General features: G+C 44.2%; 1 protein-coding gene across 6 annotated transcripts in view; it reads right to left on the reverse strand.

The window, feature by feature from the left end:
• The window catches only part of KNTC1 (kinetochore associated 1), a 43,074-nt gene that overhangs the window by 11,257 nt on the left and 18,670 nt on the right, over nt 1-13,147 (reverse strand). For 5 of the 6 annotated variants that reach the window (XM_088135163.1, XM_088135164.1, XM_088135161.1 and 2 more), the window contains 33 exons: nt 12,826-12,883; nt 12,468-12,566; nt 12,069-12,112; nt 11,911-11,976; nt 11,442-11,517; nt 11,017-11,136; nt 10,804-10,893; nt 10,616-10,684; nt 10,279-10,340; nt 10,055-10,166; nt 9,633-9,776; nt 8,915-8,971; nt 8,726-8,827; nt 8,442-8,558; nt 7,939-8,082; nt 7,750-7,848; nt 7,552-7,655; nt 6,850-6,955; nt 6,549-6,683; nt 5,532-5,654; nt 5,039-5,108; nt 4,861-4,928; nt 4,096-4,379; nt 3,803-3,975; nt 3,021-3,118; nt 2,699-2,840; nt 2,430-2,486; nt 1,702-1,865; nt 1,476-1,580; nt 1,244-1,372; nt 977-1,093; nt 523-632; nt 64-265 (listed from right to left, as the gene is read on the reverse strand). In XM_088135163.1, the coding sequence (XP_087991289.1) occupies nt 64-265; nt 523-632; nt 977-1,093; nt 1,244-1,372; nt 1,476-1,580; nt 1,702-1,865; nt 2,430-2,486; nt 2,699-2,840; nt 3,021-3,118; nt 3,803-3,975; nt 4,096-4,379; nt 4,861-4,928; nt 5,039-5,108; nt 5,532-5,654; nt 6,549-6,683; nt 6,850-6,955; nt 7,552-7,655; nt 7,750-7,848; nt 7,939-8,082; nt 8,442-8,558; nt 8,726-8,827; nt 8,915-8,971; nt 9,633-9,776; nt 10,055-10,166; nt 10,279-10,340; nt 10,616-10,684; nt 10,804-10,893; nt 11,017-11,136; nt 11,442-11,517; nt 11,911-11,976; nt 12,069-12,112; nt 12,468-12,566; nt 12,826-12,883 (3,646 nt within the window). The remainder of the gene's footprint in view (nt 1-63; nt 266-522; nt 633-976; nt 1,094-1,243; nt 1,373-1,475; nt 1,581-1,701; nt 1,866-2,429; nt 2,487-2,698; nt 2,841-3,020; nt 3,119-3,802; nt 3,976-4,095; nt 4,380-4,860; nt 4,929-5,038; nt 5,109-5,531; nt 5,655-6,548; nt 6,684-6,849; nt 6,956-7,551; nt 7,656-7,749; nt 7,849-7,938; nt 8,083-8,441; nt 8,559-8,725; nt 8,828-8,914; nt 8,972-9,632; nt 9,777-10,054; nt 10,167-10,278; nt 10,341-10,615; nt 10,685-10,803; nt 10,894-11,016; nt 11,137-11,441; nt 11,518-11,910; nt 11,977-12,068; nt 12,113-12,467; nt 12,567-12,825; nt 12,884-13,147) is intronic. The other variant, XM_088135165.1, reaches the window with a different exon arrangement.

The raw sequence follows: 13,147 nt of genomic DNA on the forward strand, positions 1-13,147 counted from the left end.
AATTAAAACCCTGGCTTAAATAAAACCAATCTTGCTCTTTTCTGTGAAACAAAATTACATTACCTTGTGTAGCATTGTACTGAGGCTGGTCACCAGGCCTGCGGTGCTGCTAAGAAGCGGAATGGTTTCTACAGCTCTGGCCACTGCCAAAACGTGAGGTGGTTTCCCAGCATCCTGCTCCAGTTCTCCTTTAACATGACTGGCGTTCTGGAGATGCGTTTCAATATAGAGCTGCAGGGCAGCGTCCGTATCCAAAAGAAAAGTTCTGAAAAGCAGAATCAGCCAAAAGGGGGAACAGACTTTTCAGGAGGGAGAGAGGGAGGGAAAGGAACACACTTTCCTAATTGAGAGAGTCAGTGATTCAGCTAAACACAGTTATTTCTGTGTATAAAGAGGGCAGGAAATGTGCCACATTTAAGCACAGATTTTCCTTGGCTGTTTGAATCTGGCTTAAATGTCTCATCCACCATGTACAGAAGGGAAGGGCATTTTTCTTGCCACCATGGACTTGAGCTTCCTTACCTGCAGTAGTTTAGGATGAGGTTGGTATCTGCGTTTGGGTGTTGAACCAATGTCCTTAGAAGCTCTTTCTTCCTTACCGACGGCATCCTGAATATATTCTGGAAAGAGATCTATGGGCAAACAAAATGCCCACTTCAGCATGCCAAGCATTTAGCAAAAATACCTTTATGATAATGGCGCCCTGTATTCTGACCTATAATTTCAGGTCTCCAGCTACAATTCTTGATGCCAATTAATGGTGAACAGATTTTTACATCTTGCCCTCCCCTGTTTCTTTGGTGTAACTAACAATGCAAATGAATGGAATGGCAGAACAATCTCTTTTTTCTTAGCATCCTAAAAATGTGTATGTAAAGCAGTTTCTGCAAAATCCTAGGGTGAATGCAAGTGGCTGAAATTACACCTTCGCCAACCTTTTGTTCCAGACTTGAATGTTTAAGACAAAGGGACTCACCCCAAGCTTCCCAAGCTTTATGCCCCATTCGGCGTCAGTGACTAAGTCCTCAAAAGCTTGCTTTTCCTGGGGGTCTTCATAGAAAAGAGCCAGCTGTGCTCCCACAATAGCAATGGCCTGTTTAGGGGGAAACGGCATCTGTGGGCTTCCAGAGCGGCACTCGATGGCAGGCCCTGGGGAGAGCTAAGCCTCTCAACCGAGAGAGCCACCAGCTCTGTAGTCCTGCCTGGCACAATCATTTTAGGAACAAAAAGCTTCACAACTTACCAGGACCTTCTTGTAGTTCTGCGACGTTTGGTTGATAATGTCCCAGAGCTTTCCGAAAACAATTGCTCTGGGCAAGAGGGTGCAGTAGCCGAAGGCCAGGCTGTGATCCGCTGGGGGACTGCTGAATACCTGTGAGCACATCCAGTGGGAAAAAGAGGCACCCGATTAATTGAAATGATCCTGCCAGACTCCTGCTTGCTCGCTCCCAGTTGGGCACGTTGCACAGACCCACCTTGTGCAAGAGAGCAGTCACAATGCTCTGGATCGCCGAAGTTGAACTCTGCATCACGGCCAGGAGGAACGCTCGAGCCTCTTCTAGCATTTCCTGGTCATGCAGCTGATGGACACAGAACCAGATGGTGGAACCGTGGAAAACACTGCGGTTGCTCTCAAAGCCTCTTTCATCCCAGGCTCAGCGCTGCTCCCTTTGTAACCGTCCTTCCCCAGCAAGGCCATACCTTCTTACTCAGAGTGACATCCATGTTGTTGGATATCATGTGCTGAAACAGGGACCCGAAAGAGGAGGAGATCAGCCCTAAAGCCAGCTCGTACTGGCTACATTCTTGGAGGTGGCTGAGCAGGCCAGAGACAGCGTTCTTGCCCAAACAGCAACGGTTCCTTCCTACAGCAAGAAAACAAGGAATGGTGTTAGAACACTAAAGATCTGGTTTTACTGGGCTGTTTGCATTGGTAGGTTGACAACCAATGGAAACAGCCTGCTGAAAGAAATCTTCAGCAGTCAATGGCCAGATGCCAGCCTTCAGTGACCCAATCTGTGGCCAGGAAATCCAGACCGTTGCAGAAGATACAACTGCACTAGCAGCCGCAGACCCCAGGAACATTGGCTTTCTGTTTCTGAAAAGAACGATCTCCCATGTTCTAGACAAGACCTCTTTGGGTGCTAATGGAGCTTTAGGAAATGATCCGTGATTTGACAGTGGAAGAAGTGAAAGAAGAAAGCCTTTGGATCCCATCCATATCATCTCCTTTCGAACAGTTTGTGCGAGTCGTGGACTAATTAAAAGTCACGGTAGACTTTAACCAGTTTGGGGCAGAGAGGGCTGTTCTAGACAGCTCAGTCTAGATCAGCGGCTGGCTGGAGAATTCGGGGAGCTGAAGTCCACTCATCTTAAAGTTGCCAAGGTTGAGAAGCACTGATCTACACAATCACTTGGTCCCATAATACCTTGTTCGAATGGACAATACGCCAAGCTGGTCGATTCCAGAGGATAAACTTTCCGTTCTGCAAGACAAGAGAATTATGACTTGCAACCAAATGCCTCAGTAGATGACATTTTACAACACTGCTTAGCATCATCTGGGTGTGTGTGGTGCTTGACAATTAATGTCTTCCAGAATGAGGCAAAAAGCTTTCTGTGTTGATAGTTTAAATAGGCTTAACCAGGACATCAAGCATTGAAATGTGAAGGAAGATGAAGAGAAGGCTGAAGCTACCTGCCAGAGGCACAAGGGAAGAAGCAATTTTGTACACAAAAGGAAGCACAGCGGGCGGGTCCAGGACTGCCCCGTCTTCAGTAAAGAACTCTTCAAACGTCCAGTCTGCGTAAGGGTCTTTATCGGTACCAAGAGAGGCTGCCTAAACAGAGGAGAACATCACTTTGGGGTCAGAGGTGCCTAAGAAAAGAAATCGGTGCTAGAGGATGGCGCTTTCCTTTTTTTATTCCAAAATATAAAGTTGAAATCCTCTAAGGCACAAGCCCCAGGAGAAGCTTCTTGGTAAATACAGTGAAACTGAATAATCACGCAGCTGTGTTACCTTTGGTATAAATCCAAAGTCTTCCATTTGACATTTTGCATAAATTTCATGGGCAAGTGAAGTGTATTGGCAAAATTCCAATATATCTAGAAAAAGATCTGTGAAGAAGAGAAAGAGGGATGTATTTTTAAATGGAAAACATTTGCCATTGTCACCCAATAGCAATGGGTTAAATTTTATCCTGATCCAAATATAATTTTAGGAAACACTGAGCCAGCACATAGTATGAAATCACATCCTCAGATTCCAGCTTCCTGGAAGTTTTATTTCTGTATTCCAAAAATACCTCTTAAGAGAACTGGCTAATACAATATGTGCTCGGTTAAAATGTTCTCAACAAAAATAGATCCAGAAAACCTGCAAGTGTCTATGCAGATTTATGTGGCTAAAAACCAAGGACATCCTGATTCCAAAAACAGACCAAGATTTTGCTACTGGAGATTTTGCTACTGAATTATGTTTTTAATCCTCCCAAATGAGGAAAGTTATCCAAGCAAACTGGAATAAACAAAATGGGATTTAGAAAAGGCTTTATAACCAAGTTAGTATTCAATACACTTCCCTAGAGTGACTTTATTTTTGAGACATTTTACTAGGACAAAGATATTTAAATGTGAATTATCCCTCCATTGGTCGTTCAGTTAAGGTTAAGGGGAAATCACCATCAACACTACAGCGTGTTAATTTTTAAAAATAATTAAATTTGAGAATTGTGATGTGATTATTTAGAGAGGGTGTTTTTTTTCAGAAAGTAACAAATGAAGGCTTTTCTAATTACCTACCAGGACTGCAGAGTGTAGCTGCCTGGCAAGCCATCTTGTTGATCATATCTGGAAGATTCAGTCCTTCTGGCATAACCATGGGAATATTGGACCCCAGCATATGGCAAAGCTTTTGAGACACCAGGAACAACAGCCGCCCTGTCTCTTCGTTATGGTGGTATTCGTAAAAGTAACTTAATGGAATTGAAAAAAAAAGAGTTGAGCAAAGGAAATCCCAGGTACGTCAAGATGATTAACGATAGATTTATTGATAATTCTCAAGAAACAGACTGCTTTTTTTTTTTTTACTTCACCTGCATATTTGTAATGCCTCCTCAACCTTTCCATTCGCTAATGCTCGAAGGGCCATCTCTCTCCCCATTTCAGCTTCTGTCTTTTGCAGAAGGAAAGCCAATCTGTAAAGTCTAATTTGAGTCAGCTCTTTCTTTACACTGGGACCTCCCGGCTTGGTCTCCCCTTTTTGCGGATTTCTACGTCGCCTCGCTTTTTCATAGGCTTGAATGTTGTCTTCAAGGAGCTGAGCAATTAGTGTGGGATTGCAATAATCTTTGACTGAAATGCAGATATCAAAATTCTCCTGAAGGGGACAAAGGAAAATGGTGGAAGCATGAAAATCATACAAAATCAACCTCCATAACCATCATTAGCACAGAAGATGAACATTTCTTCCAACATTCAATAGGCACAGGCGATGAAATGTCAGTGCAGATACCCATCCAGAAAACGTGGGCCTCAGGAGCTCACAGTACTGGGCAACCAGATTCAACACTTTCTCCTCTCCTGATAGCAGTAACTCTCCAAGAATTCAGGGAAATATTTTTCCAAAGCTTGACATTCTCTATGTGCAAGAAGGCCTCTTCTCTTAGCCCTGATCAAGTCTTTCATTGTTCCCCTGAACAGCAGCCCACTCCTCTAATTCTCTACCCCGGGAAATGAATGGGTTTGTTTCAATGCACATCTATAATCCATAGATTAACTCTTAGTAATTACATTTCTGTCAACCTAGATTGCAACTGAAAACGTCTTGCAAGATGTTTCCAATGCCACATTATTCTTACCTGCAGAGTTACAAGAATTTTAAACGTTTTTAAATCTTTCTCATACTCTTCTTTCTGCCAATGATTTTCTGTCCAAAAAAGGGAGAAAAAAGCCGGAGACAGGAAGAATAAGAAAGATTACTGAACTGTTCCCTATTTATTTTTCAAAAAAGAAAAACATAAATCATGCAATATTTACCTTTCTGGTGACTAAGCAGGAATTTGAGAATTTCTACCAGAACCTTTTTCACCTGCAGGTGCATTTTCTGCTGGCAATACAAATTGAGGCAACATAAGGAAAGACATAAGAATTATTTCTTTATCCTCTGCACAAGAAAAAGGCCTAACAACACAACTCTGTTTTGAGCAAAATAAACTTGAGTCAGCTTAACCTGCTTTTCGCCACACTTTATCTAATAATGGAAAGAAGACTGTTTGACCACTCCTTTGGATAATAATTTAATGTTTTCATGCCAAAGTTGGGCTTTGATGCAAGACCTCACCCTGTTTGCAAGCACATTCTGGTTTCATCTCCTGTGAATGCGCCAACTCTGGCAGATGATGAAGCCTGAAGAAATGTGGACCATGATGTTATTAAAGCTCCCCACCCCAATTTCAACTCTGTATTGGTCACAGCTATAAGAATAACTGTGGTGCTATCAGTAGGATGTTTTTCTCCCCATGGAGATGACCTGTTCTTCACAGTTGTCCATTTCTTCCTCCAGTGCAATTTTCCCCCAAATCAAGGTCCTCTCGGCAATTTCCACGGCTTCAGACGGAGGCAGAGACTTCAGTAGATCGATGACGTCTTCCCCCTACAAGCACATCCAAGGGTTATGTCCAGCCATAATATCACAGACGTTTCATGAATATTAAACACGGGCATCACTGCTTCTACCACTGAATGACTTCATCTTGAAAGGAACATTTCTGCTGCTCCTGGTTAAGAAACAGGATCAATGTGGCTGAAGTTGCGTCCACAGAATGTTGCTTCCGCAGCCTCACCTCCTGGACAGCATGCCCTCATACCAGGCCACAAATGACCCATTTGCTCCAGGAGCACCAACATCTCCTCTTCAACATCTCTGAGGATGCCCCTTCCACTTCTCGACTTGGACCTGAGTATTTTAGAGCCTGGGTGTCAGGTTCCGCCCAAAGAACTCCACGAGACAATGCAAATACAGTTCTGTTGCGTTTATTAGCTTCCACCTCAAGACAGAATCTCACCAGACTGAACCCTAGTTCCCAAGCCAGCCAGCCAGCCACAACACCGTGAATTCCTGAGGGAAGTGCCAGCCGCATCTTCTTGAACTTCCCATGCTCCTGTTGGGGGCTAAGAACACGCTTATCTCCCTGAGCATGGCCTTCATAAGTCCATTCCATCACACTGGGCCACCAAAAGCTACCAAAACAACCAGAACTCTACAGTGATGGTAGCAGCTCTTTCCAAGCCCTCTCTGAAGATGAAGACTTTCTGCTGAACTGTTCTGTGGTCTGTTTGTGCAGTTCGTTTGACAAGTCGTGATGAAGCAAGCGGTGCTTTGCACCACCTGTGGGTTTAGAGAAAGGGTAGTTCTTTCCCCTTCTGCTGAGTGTTGTTAACACCATTTGCTGTGCCCAACATGATGAAAAACATGTATTTTCTCTGCTGACTGCATTTGAACTCAGTGGTTTGACATTTAACCAGCCCTTTGGGACCTGATCCATACCTTTTCTTTGTCAATAAGATCTGCAATCTTCCAGACGTAGACTTCTGCAGCGGGTAACATATATGCCTTTATTATTTTCAGAGCATCTTCCAAAGCAGAAGACGTGTCCTGTTTAAGGATATACTTTACCAGCATCTGGAAAAAACAAGCATCGGGTTAATGTAGTGCCTTCTTCATTTCTTGGCTGGGGAATTTTGGGAGGTGAAGTCCACACATCTTCAAGTTGCCAAGGTTGAGAAACACTGGCTTGGACAAATGGGGCATTTCTGAACTTTTATCAAGGGGCACAGGAGTGGCTTACCAATATCATCTGCTTATCATTTAAAAGATTGGTGTCTCTTATTCCATAGCTCCGCAAAAGCTTCTTCATTTCCATCAGTCTGTAACCTTCTTCAAGGAGCTTCACCCTGCAAGAAAGCACAGCTCCTTTTACAGGATTGCTTTGGACCACAGAAATTATGACCTGGGTGTTAGTGAGGTTGGGCCATCCATCAGGCACAGCCCTTCTTGTCATGGGAGGGGGAAAACTCCCAATGGTTGACCAATGGGGCCATTGAGCTAATATTAACAAATGACACAACCAGCCAGTTGGCTATGAGATTCTGTAGACTATTAGAATGAAATGTCACTGGGACCCTGTCTGTTGTTTTAGCCTCCCTGGGTCTTCCAATTCCAAGCTAAGAAGGAAGTGAACATAGTTAACTCAGCATGTCAGCAGAAATCCCCTGAAATCACAGGTCGTTAATATTTGAGTAGGCAAGGCCACATGTTTAACAATCTTTTGTCCTGTGAGGGGGCTCAAAAGGAGGAGTACATCCTTTTGCAGAAAAGAATCATTTTTCTCATTAACTGGTGCATCATTAGAGTTTTGAAGCACCGATTTCATAGCGGGACTTGGAAGACAGTTCTCTTCCAACTTGGAAGAGAAAACCTCTCACGGCTGCAAGACGCCTTTTTTGATTTGTCTCAACCCCGCAAGGGAATTTGTCCATCCTTCTCTTACTTGGCATGACCCATGCCCAGGTACCGCTGCACTAGTTCTTCCACCCCTGGGCTCCAGGGAACCACAGCGCTATGCATGATCACCAGCACCCCTTCGAAGGTCAGCTGGAAAGAAAAACCTGATCATTACACGGCTCAAGCATTTCCCATCCTGCAGTTCAAGTGGCAAGACGATCTTTGGGCACCCAGCCTGGCTCACCTCTAGGTTGGACATGCAGCCCAAGACTGCAATAGCTTTGGCTTCCCACGTTGTGTCAAAAATGGACGTAGACTGCGTGCAGTAGCGTTGCAGCAAGTCCTGTGTGGTGAAGGATTCAGAAGAGGGCTGGTTAGCTTTGGCGCGAAAACCCCCCAACAAAGTTGACTAGGATCAGGAGCTTGTCTCTACCTTTATGTACTGCAGGAGAATTTCATCTTTGTCCAGATTGTGGTGACGTATGTATGGTTCAATATACTTCTCTAAAGCTGCCGGAAGGAGTTCTGCCGCCAGAACTTTGTCAAACATACGGAACACAATTGTGTTTGCATCTGCCTAGCAGATGGGGGAAATAAACCAAGAATAATAATGTGCAGGAAGACGAGCAGCACCAAGTGGATTGGCACAAGCCCGATTCTGCTTCGGTATAATTTATGCCCTGCTTTTCTATCCCATTCTCATTTCAAGGATTTTGGGATGGGATAAATATTTATCTTGTTTTATCCTCAGAGCCACCCATGAGGTAGGCTGCTGGGTTGGGCACAGTGGCTTCCAGGGCCCACAGAGGTTAAAATCTTCAGTCTGAGCCCAACAACATGATCACACTTATTGCCCCAACTGCAGAATCTTTTTGCAGACACCCCCAGACCCTCTCCCTAAAAATGAAGGCTTGATGTGTTTTTTTTTCCTCCTACCTTTTCAAAGTCACAGAGAGCTAGCCTACAATTGTATTTCCTGTACAAATCGACCAAATTCTGTAATGCTCCAACCAGTTCCATAAGACGGCGGATCTCCTTGTCATCACTGTCCTTCTGAAAAACAAATTCACGAAAAGGATTCTTTGCTCGTTTGTCATTTGAATTGTTTAGATGTTGTCCTAACTGAGCAAGATTAAAACGTATTCAGTGGAGTAAACGATGAACAGGGAAGGGTTCCAGGCGTTCTGCCTCTCATCCCGATACGGTTTTATGATGCTTACCAAAAAATCCCAGTGGGAAAAAGATGTCAATCCAATTTCACCTACATCTTTGCTGGTAAAAAGCACCTGCGCCATTTCAAGTCCATTTTCTGGCCAGTTGGTCTGTTTTGAAAAATGAATCATAAGTCACCTTTCGGATGCAGAAGCAGGGCTGTACATACAGGCTTGGGGGAACTAAAATGTGCTTACCTTGTCAGTTAATTCAAGGCTTCGAGCACGTTCCTCCAACCACTTTGCTATTCTTTTCTGAAAAATAAGTACCAAGCTAGGCTGCGTATTTATCTTACATCCAAGGCCTCAGTTGACTCCATGCCTTGGCCCACTCAGTTACACTGAAATACATCAGATTTGGAAGAAAAAAATCCTATCCGCACACATCTTCACCTCGCTGCTTAACAGGTAGCAGGGAGGACAGAAAATCTACCATGTCTTTGGCAAACGTGCCCACATTCCATTTAAAAAGTAAATCTCAGAATGACTGGGACTAACTTTTTGTATCCTACTGTTCCAGAACTGTGAAGTATGTATTAAAAAAAAAGTAAACCACTTCCAAAAAACCTTGCCAAGAAAACTGCAGGGACTTGTCCAAGCAGTCGCCGGGAGTCAACATTGACTTGAAGGCTCCAGAACAAAACCAAAACAAAACAAACCCACCTCAGTTACAAACAAATGAAGACAATGCAAAAGAGGAGTAAGGTCCAAATTGACTAAATCAAGTAACTAAACAAGTAAATGGGTACCAGCTTTACTTCAGTGCTAGCAAGCATTGCTTGGATCGGTACGTTGTAACTCCTCTCATCCCAACTATTGTAAAGCACTCTCTTCTTCTGCCATTTTTGAACAACCTGGGCACAGTTCCCTCTGTTCAGCCTCACCGGGTTTTCCTGGGTGTCCTGCTGGATCTTACCTGTCCTTGAGGTAGAACTCGCCTTACGAAAGGAATGACAACTTCCTTAAGCCACAAACACAGTTCTTTCAGAGAAAGAGCCCCGGAGAGTGAGTCAATCAGGTCACCCAGCATTTCCACACTAAAGCTTCTTTCTAATTCTGCCTGGAGGGAAAAGAGAGATCTTCTCACAGCCAAGAGACTGAGAATTGGGGTGGTCACGAATGGCTTAAACGTGGGCAGGAAAAGCTGTGCTCAATGAGGCTGGGGGCCGCAGACTTAGTGTCCTGTTCTCACAAAAAGCCTACTGGGGGAAGAGATGGGTGCCGAAATAGCCTTCTATAACGTTTTGAGACCGACCAACCTCCAATATGGAAGACACTCTGGATGATTTAATAGCCATTAACTTCAGCACGGAGCAAATCCACTTGAAAGCTATTTACCTGATGCCTTAACCAGAGATACTGGGCAGAAGAGAGGTTTCCTCCTCTGAGTTGTAAAAGGATGTGGCCGAAGACGTTCTTAGTGTTGAGAAATTCAGACCAAGTCCTTCCGCTAGGGGAGCAAAAGTGCCGTGGTCAACATTCTGTTGTACTGAGATGCACAAACCCAAACACTGAGAGCCATTATTTACACCCAGACACACACAAGTACCCCACCGGCCGACCTGTATTTCTCTGGCCCGAAAGCCCCCAGAAAAGTAGTCAGTTTTGCTTGTGTTTGCAGCACCTAGGGAAAAGCAGAAAGACGGGTTTGAGGTCAGAAAAGTCCTTCAGCATTAAAGATGTTGAAAGCAAACAATATGAGAAAGTTCAGCAGCAGCTCCTGAGATGCAAAATGACGTCTGAATAGATCTTGAGAACTGGCATATGGTATATTGTATCTCATCTTGGTACAATCACAAGGAAACCACGCTTTTATGATACTGCTCCGAGATGAACTTTCTAACACATCCAGACCGAAAGCTCAATCATAATTATTTGTGCAAGTTGGGTTCTTTTCACCTCCGTAAGGAGTGAGGCAGGATCCACATTCAAGAGGTGGTTAATGGCTGCATCTTCTTTCTTTAGCATCTGAAACAGATATTGAAAATACTTCGTTAATTTGTTATTCAATGCCTGGAACACGCCCCAAATCAAAGACACTGAAAATTGAGGTCCTTGGTTCCGTGAAAGCACCAACCGAAACCTACCCTCATCCGAGCATAATTCAGCATTTCCTGAGCTGTTTCATAGGTTGGCCAAGGAGTATTTATGCAGTACTCAACCACAAACTGGTTATCCTATTGAGAAGGGAATTAAGGACAATTTTTCAAAGGGCAGTACTATAAGTCAGTCTCCAACTTCCAAACAGCATTGGAGGTGGGTAAATATTTATATTTGCTACAGACATAGGAAATGGTTACCTTTATTTTATTCAAGGTTTCCTTAGCTTGAGGCACAAGTTCTAGCCAGGCTGATGGATCCTCACTTCCAGCAGAAGCCAATCTTTCCAAAATAGTGTTTGCTGTCACTTTGTAGACAAGCTATATTTGTTAAAAGAACCGTGCAGGACGTTAAAAAGTACTTGATTTGTCCTTTCAAGCTATTCCTTTCCCGCAGCGTTCAGGAAGGACCTCAGACCTAGCCTAATTTCCCCAAAGGGAATACTGATTTGTTTTCTACACCATCTATGGGCAGACACCCCTTTTCTGCCGCAATGACATCACTGTTGATGCAAATTACATTAAGTTGCACAATTTGCACAATCATATCGTAATATGCGTGACATCGCTTGCCCCTCTCCCCCACCACAGCAGTAAGGGACAGGGAGTTATAAGCAGCCTTTTACCTCAACGTCCAGGCCAAACTGAAGAGCAAAACTCTCAGCCTCGTTAAACCTGTGCTTGTGTAGTAAGCGGCTTAATCTAAGGAGAAAGCAGGACCCCCGATTACCACTCCCTTTACATCAGCCAGGCAAGGTCTCTGCAGCTTATCTCTGCAGTCATTCTGCTGTGCAGTTGCAAGGCCAAAATGGGGTAAAGGTCTGGCTGGGGTAAAGTTCTGTTTTTCAGCATCACAGTCTCAAACCCGGAGGCTTAATGACCATCCTGCAAGTTGGACTGGCATACTTGGTTTTCTGCCAAACAAAATCGCCTAGGACCTTTAATCTTACTGGCTTCCAGGGTTAGAATGCAGCATGGACAAGAAATCTCCCCAAGGGGAATCAACGGGACTTAAAAGTGGCTTGCTTTCTCTTAATGAGGTGCAAGGCTCAATCTGACAACGGAGCAGAACCAACAGCCAAAATATACACTCACCTGTTCTCGGGTAAGGCTTCCGTTAAGCTTCTCATGAGCAGGAATGAGACCGGATCAGCCGAAGATCTAGAAAGGAACACTTGGCTAAAAATAGAACTGTACCAACAATGGGAAACCCGGTGTCAACCCATCTTTGTTTAATTCAAGGGCAAGCTTACTTTTGGTTGTTCTCGTACATTCCCTCCATAAAGTAGATTGTATCCTGTGGGATAAACAAGACTTAGAAGGCACGTGGTTCCTTCTGAGTCACTTTAATTAGATAATAACCGGCTCGGTGGTCATATCTGGTTTTATTGTTTGACTTGGTGTCGCCATCTTTCCCTTGTGGTTTATTCCAAAATCATCTGCAGACAAACCGTAGTGCAGCATGATACGTGGATTCAAAAGCCCACAGCGGGAATTACTTCCAGACAGGCCGATTTGAAAGCAAATCAATTTGGCTTGGTAAAAACGTGATTTTCTTTCAAATCTGATGCATGTTCCCCATAGAACTGGTTTCCTGTTCGCATTTCCTCACCCGCCAGTTACTTAGCATTAAAGACCAGAGAGACACCTACCGTATTTATTACACTCTGAACCAGCGTGGAAGCAGGAGTGACTTCCAAAGCGTAGAGCTGCTGCATAGCGGGCAGCGAAAAGACCACAATGCTCTTCATCTAACAAGAAAGGAAGATCGTAAGAAAAAGGTCCTTGCCGAAATAAGTCTTGTTATTAGGTGGAAACACAGTTTTGTTGTCAAAAGTCAATCAGGTTACACTGAGGACATTTTTGGAAAAGGCTAGGGATGAATTGAGCATGAAACTGAGCAAACTCAGGGAGGCAGTGAAGGACAGGAAGGCCTGGCGCAATATGGTTCATGGGGTCACGAAGAGTCGGACACGACTTAACGACTAAACAACAACAAGGGATGAATACCTCTTCGACATAGTCCGGTGTTGTCAGAGCCACCAGCTTAAGATTGGCGGTCCCCAGCCTTGAGAGAGAGAAGAGAGAGAGGGAGGAAAGCAGCTGATGACCATTAAAGGTTGCAAGTTCTTCCCATTTGAAACGATTTCCTCCTTAGCGAGAAGCTGATCGTTGCAATGAGCTAGACCTCCACCCAGGGAACGGTGTCATTTTTCACAGGCCTCTAGTCCAGTGTTTCTCAACCTCAGGAACTTGAAGATGCGTGGACTTCAACTCCCAGAATTCCCCAGCCAGGATGGGAATTCTGGGAGTTGAAGTCCACGCATCTTCA

This window comes from Python bivittatus, unplaced genomic scaffold (genome assembly GCF_059951505.1).
Source record: "Python bivittatus isolate LINGU-HERP-01145 unplaced genomic scaffold, Pbiv_v1 ctg000100_np1212, whole genome shotgun sequence".
In the NCBI taxonomy this organism is placed as follows: Eukaryota; Metazoa; Chordata; class Lepidosauria; order Squamata; family Pythonidae; genus Python; species Python bivittatus.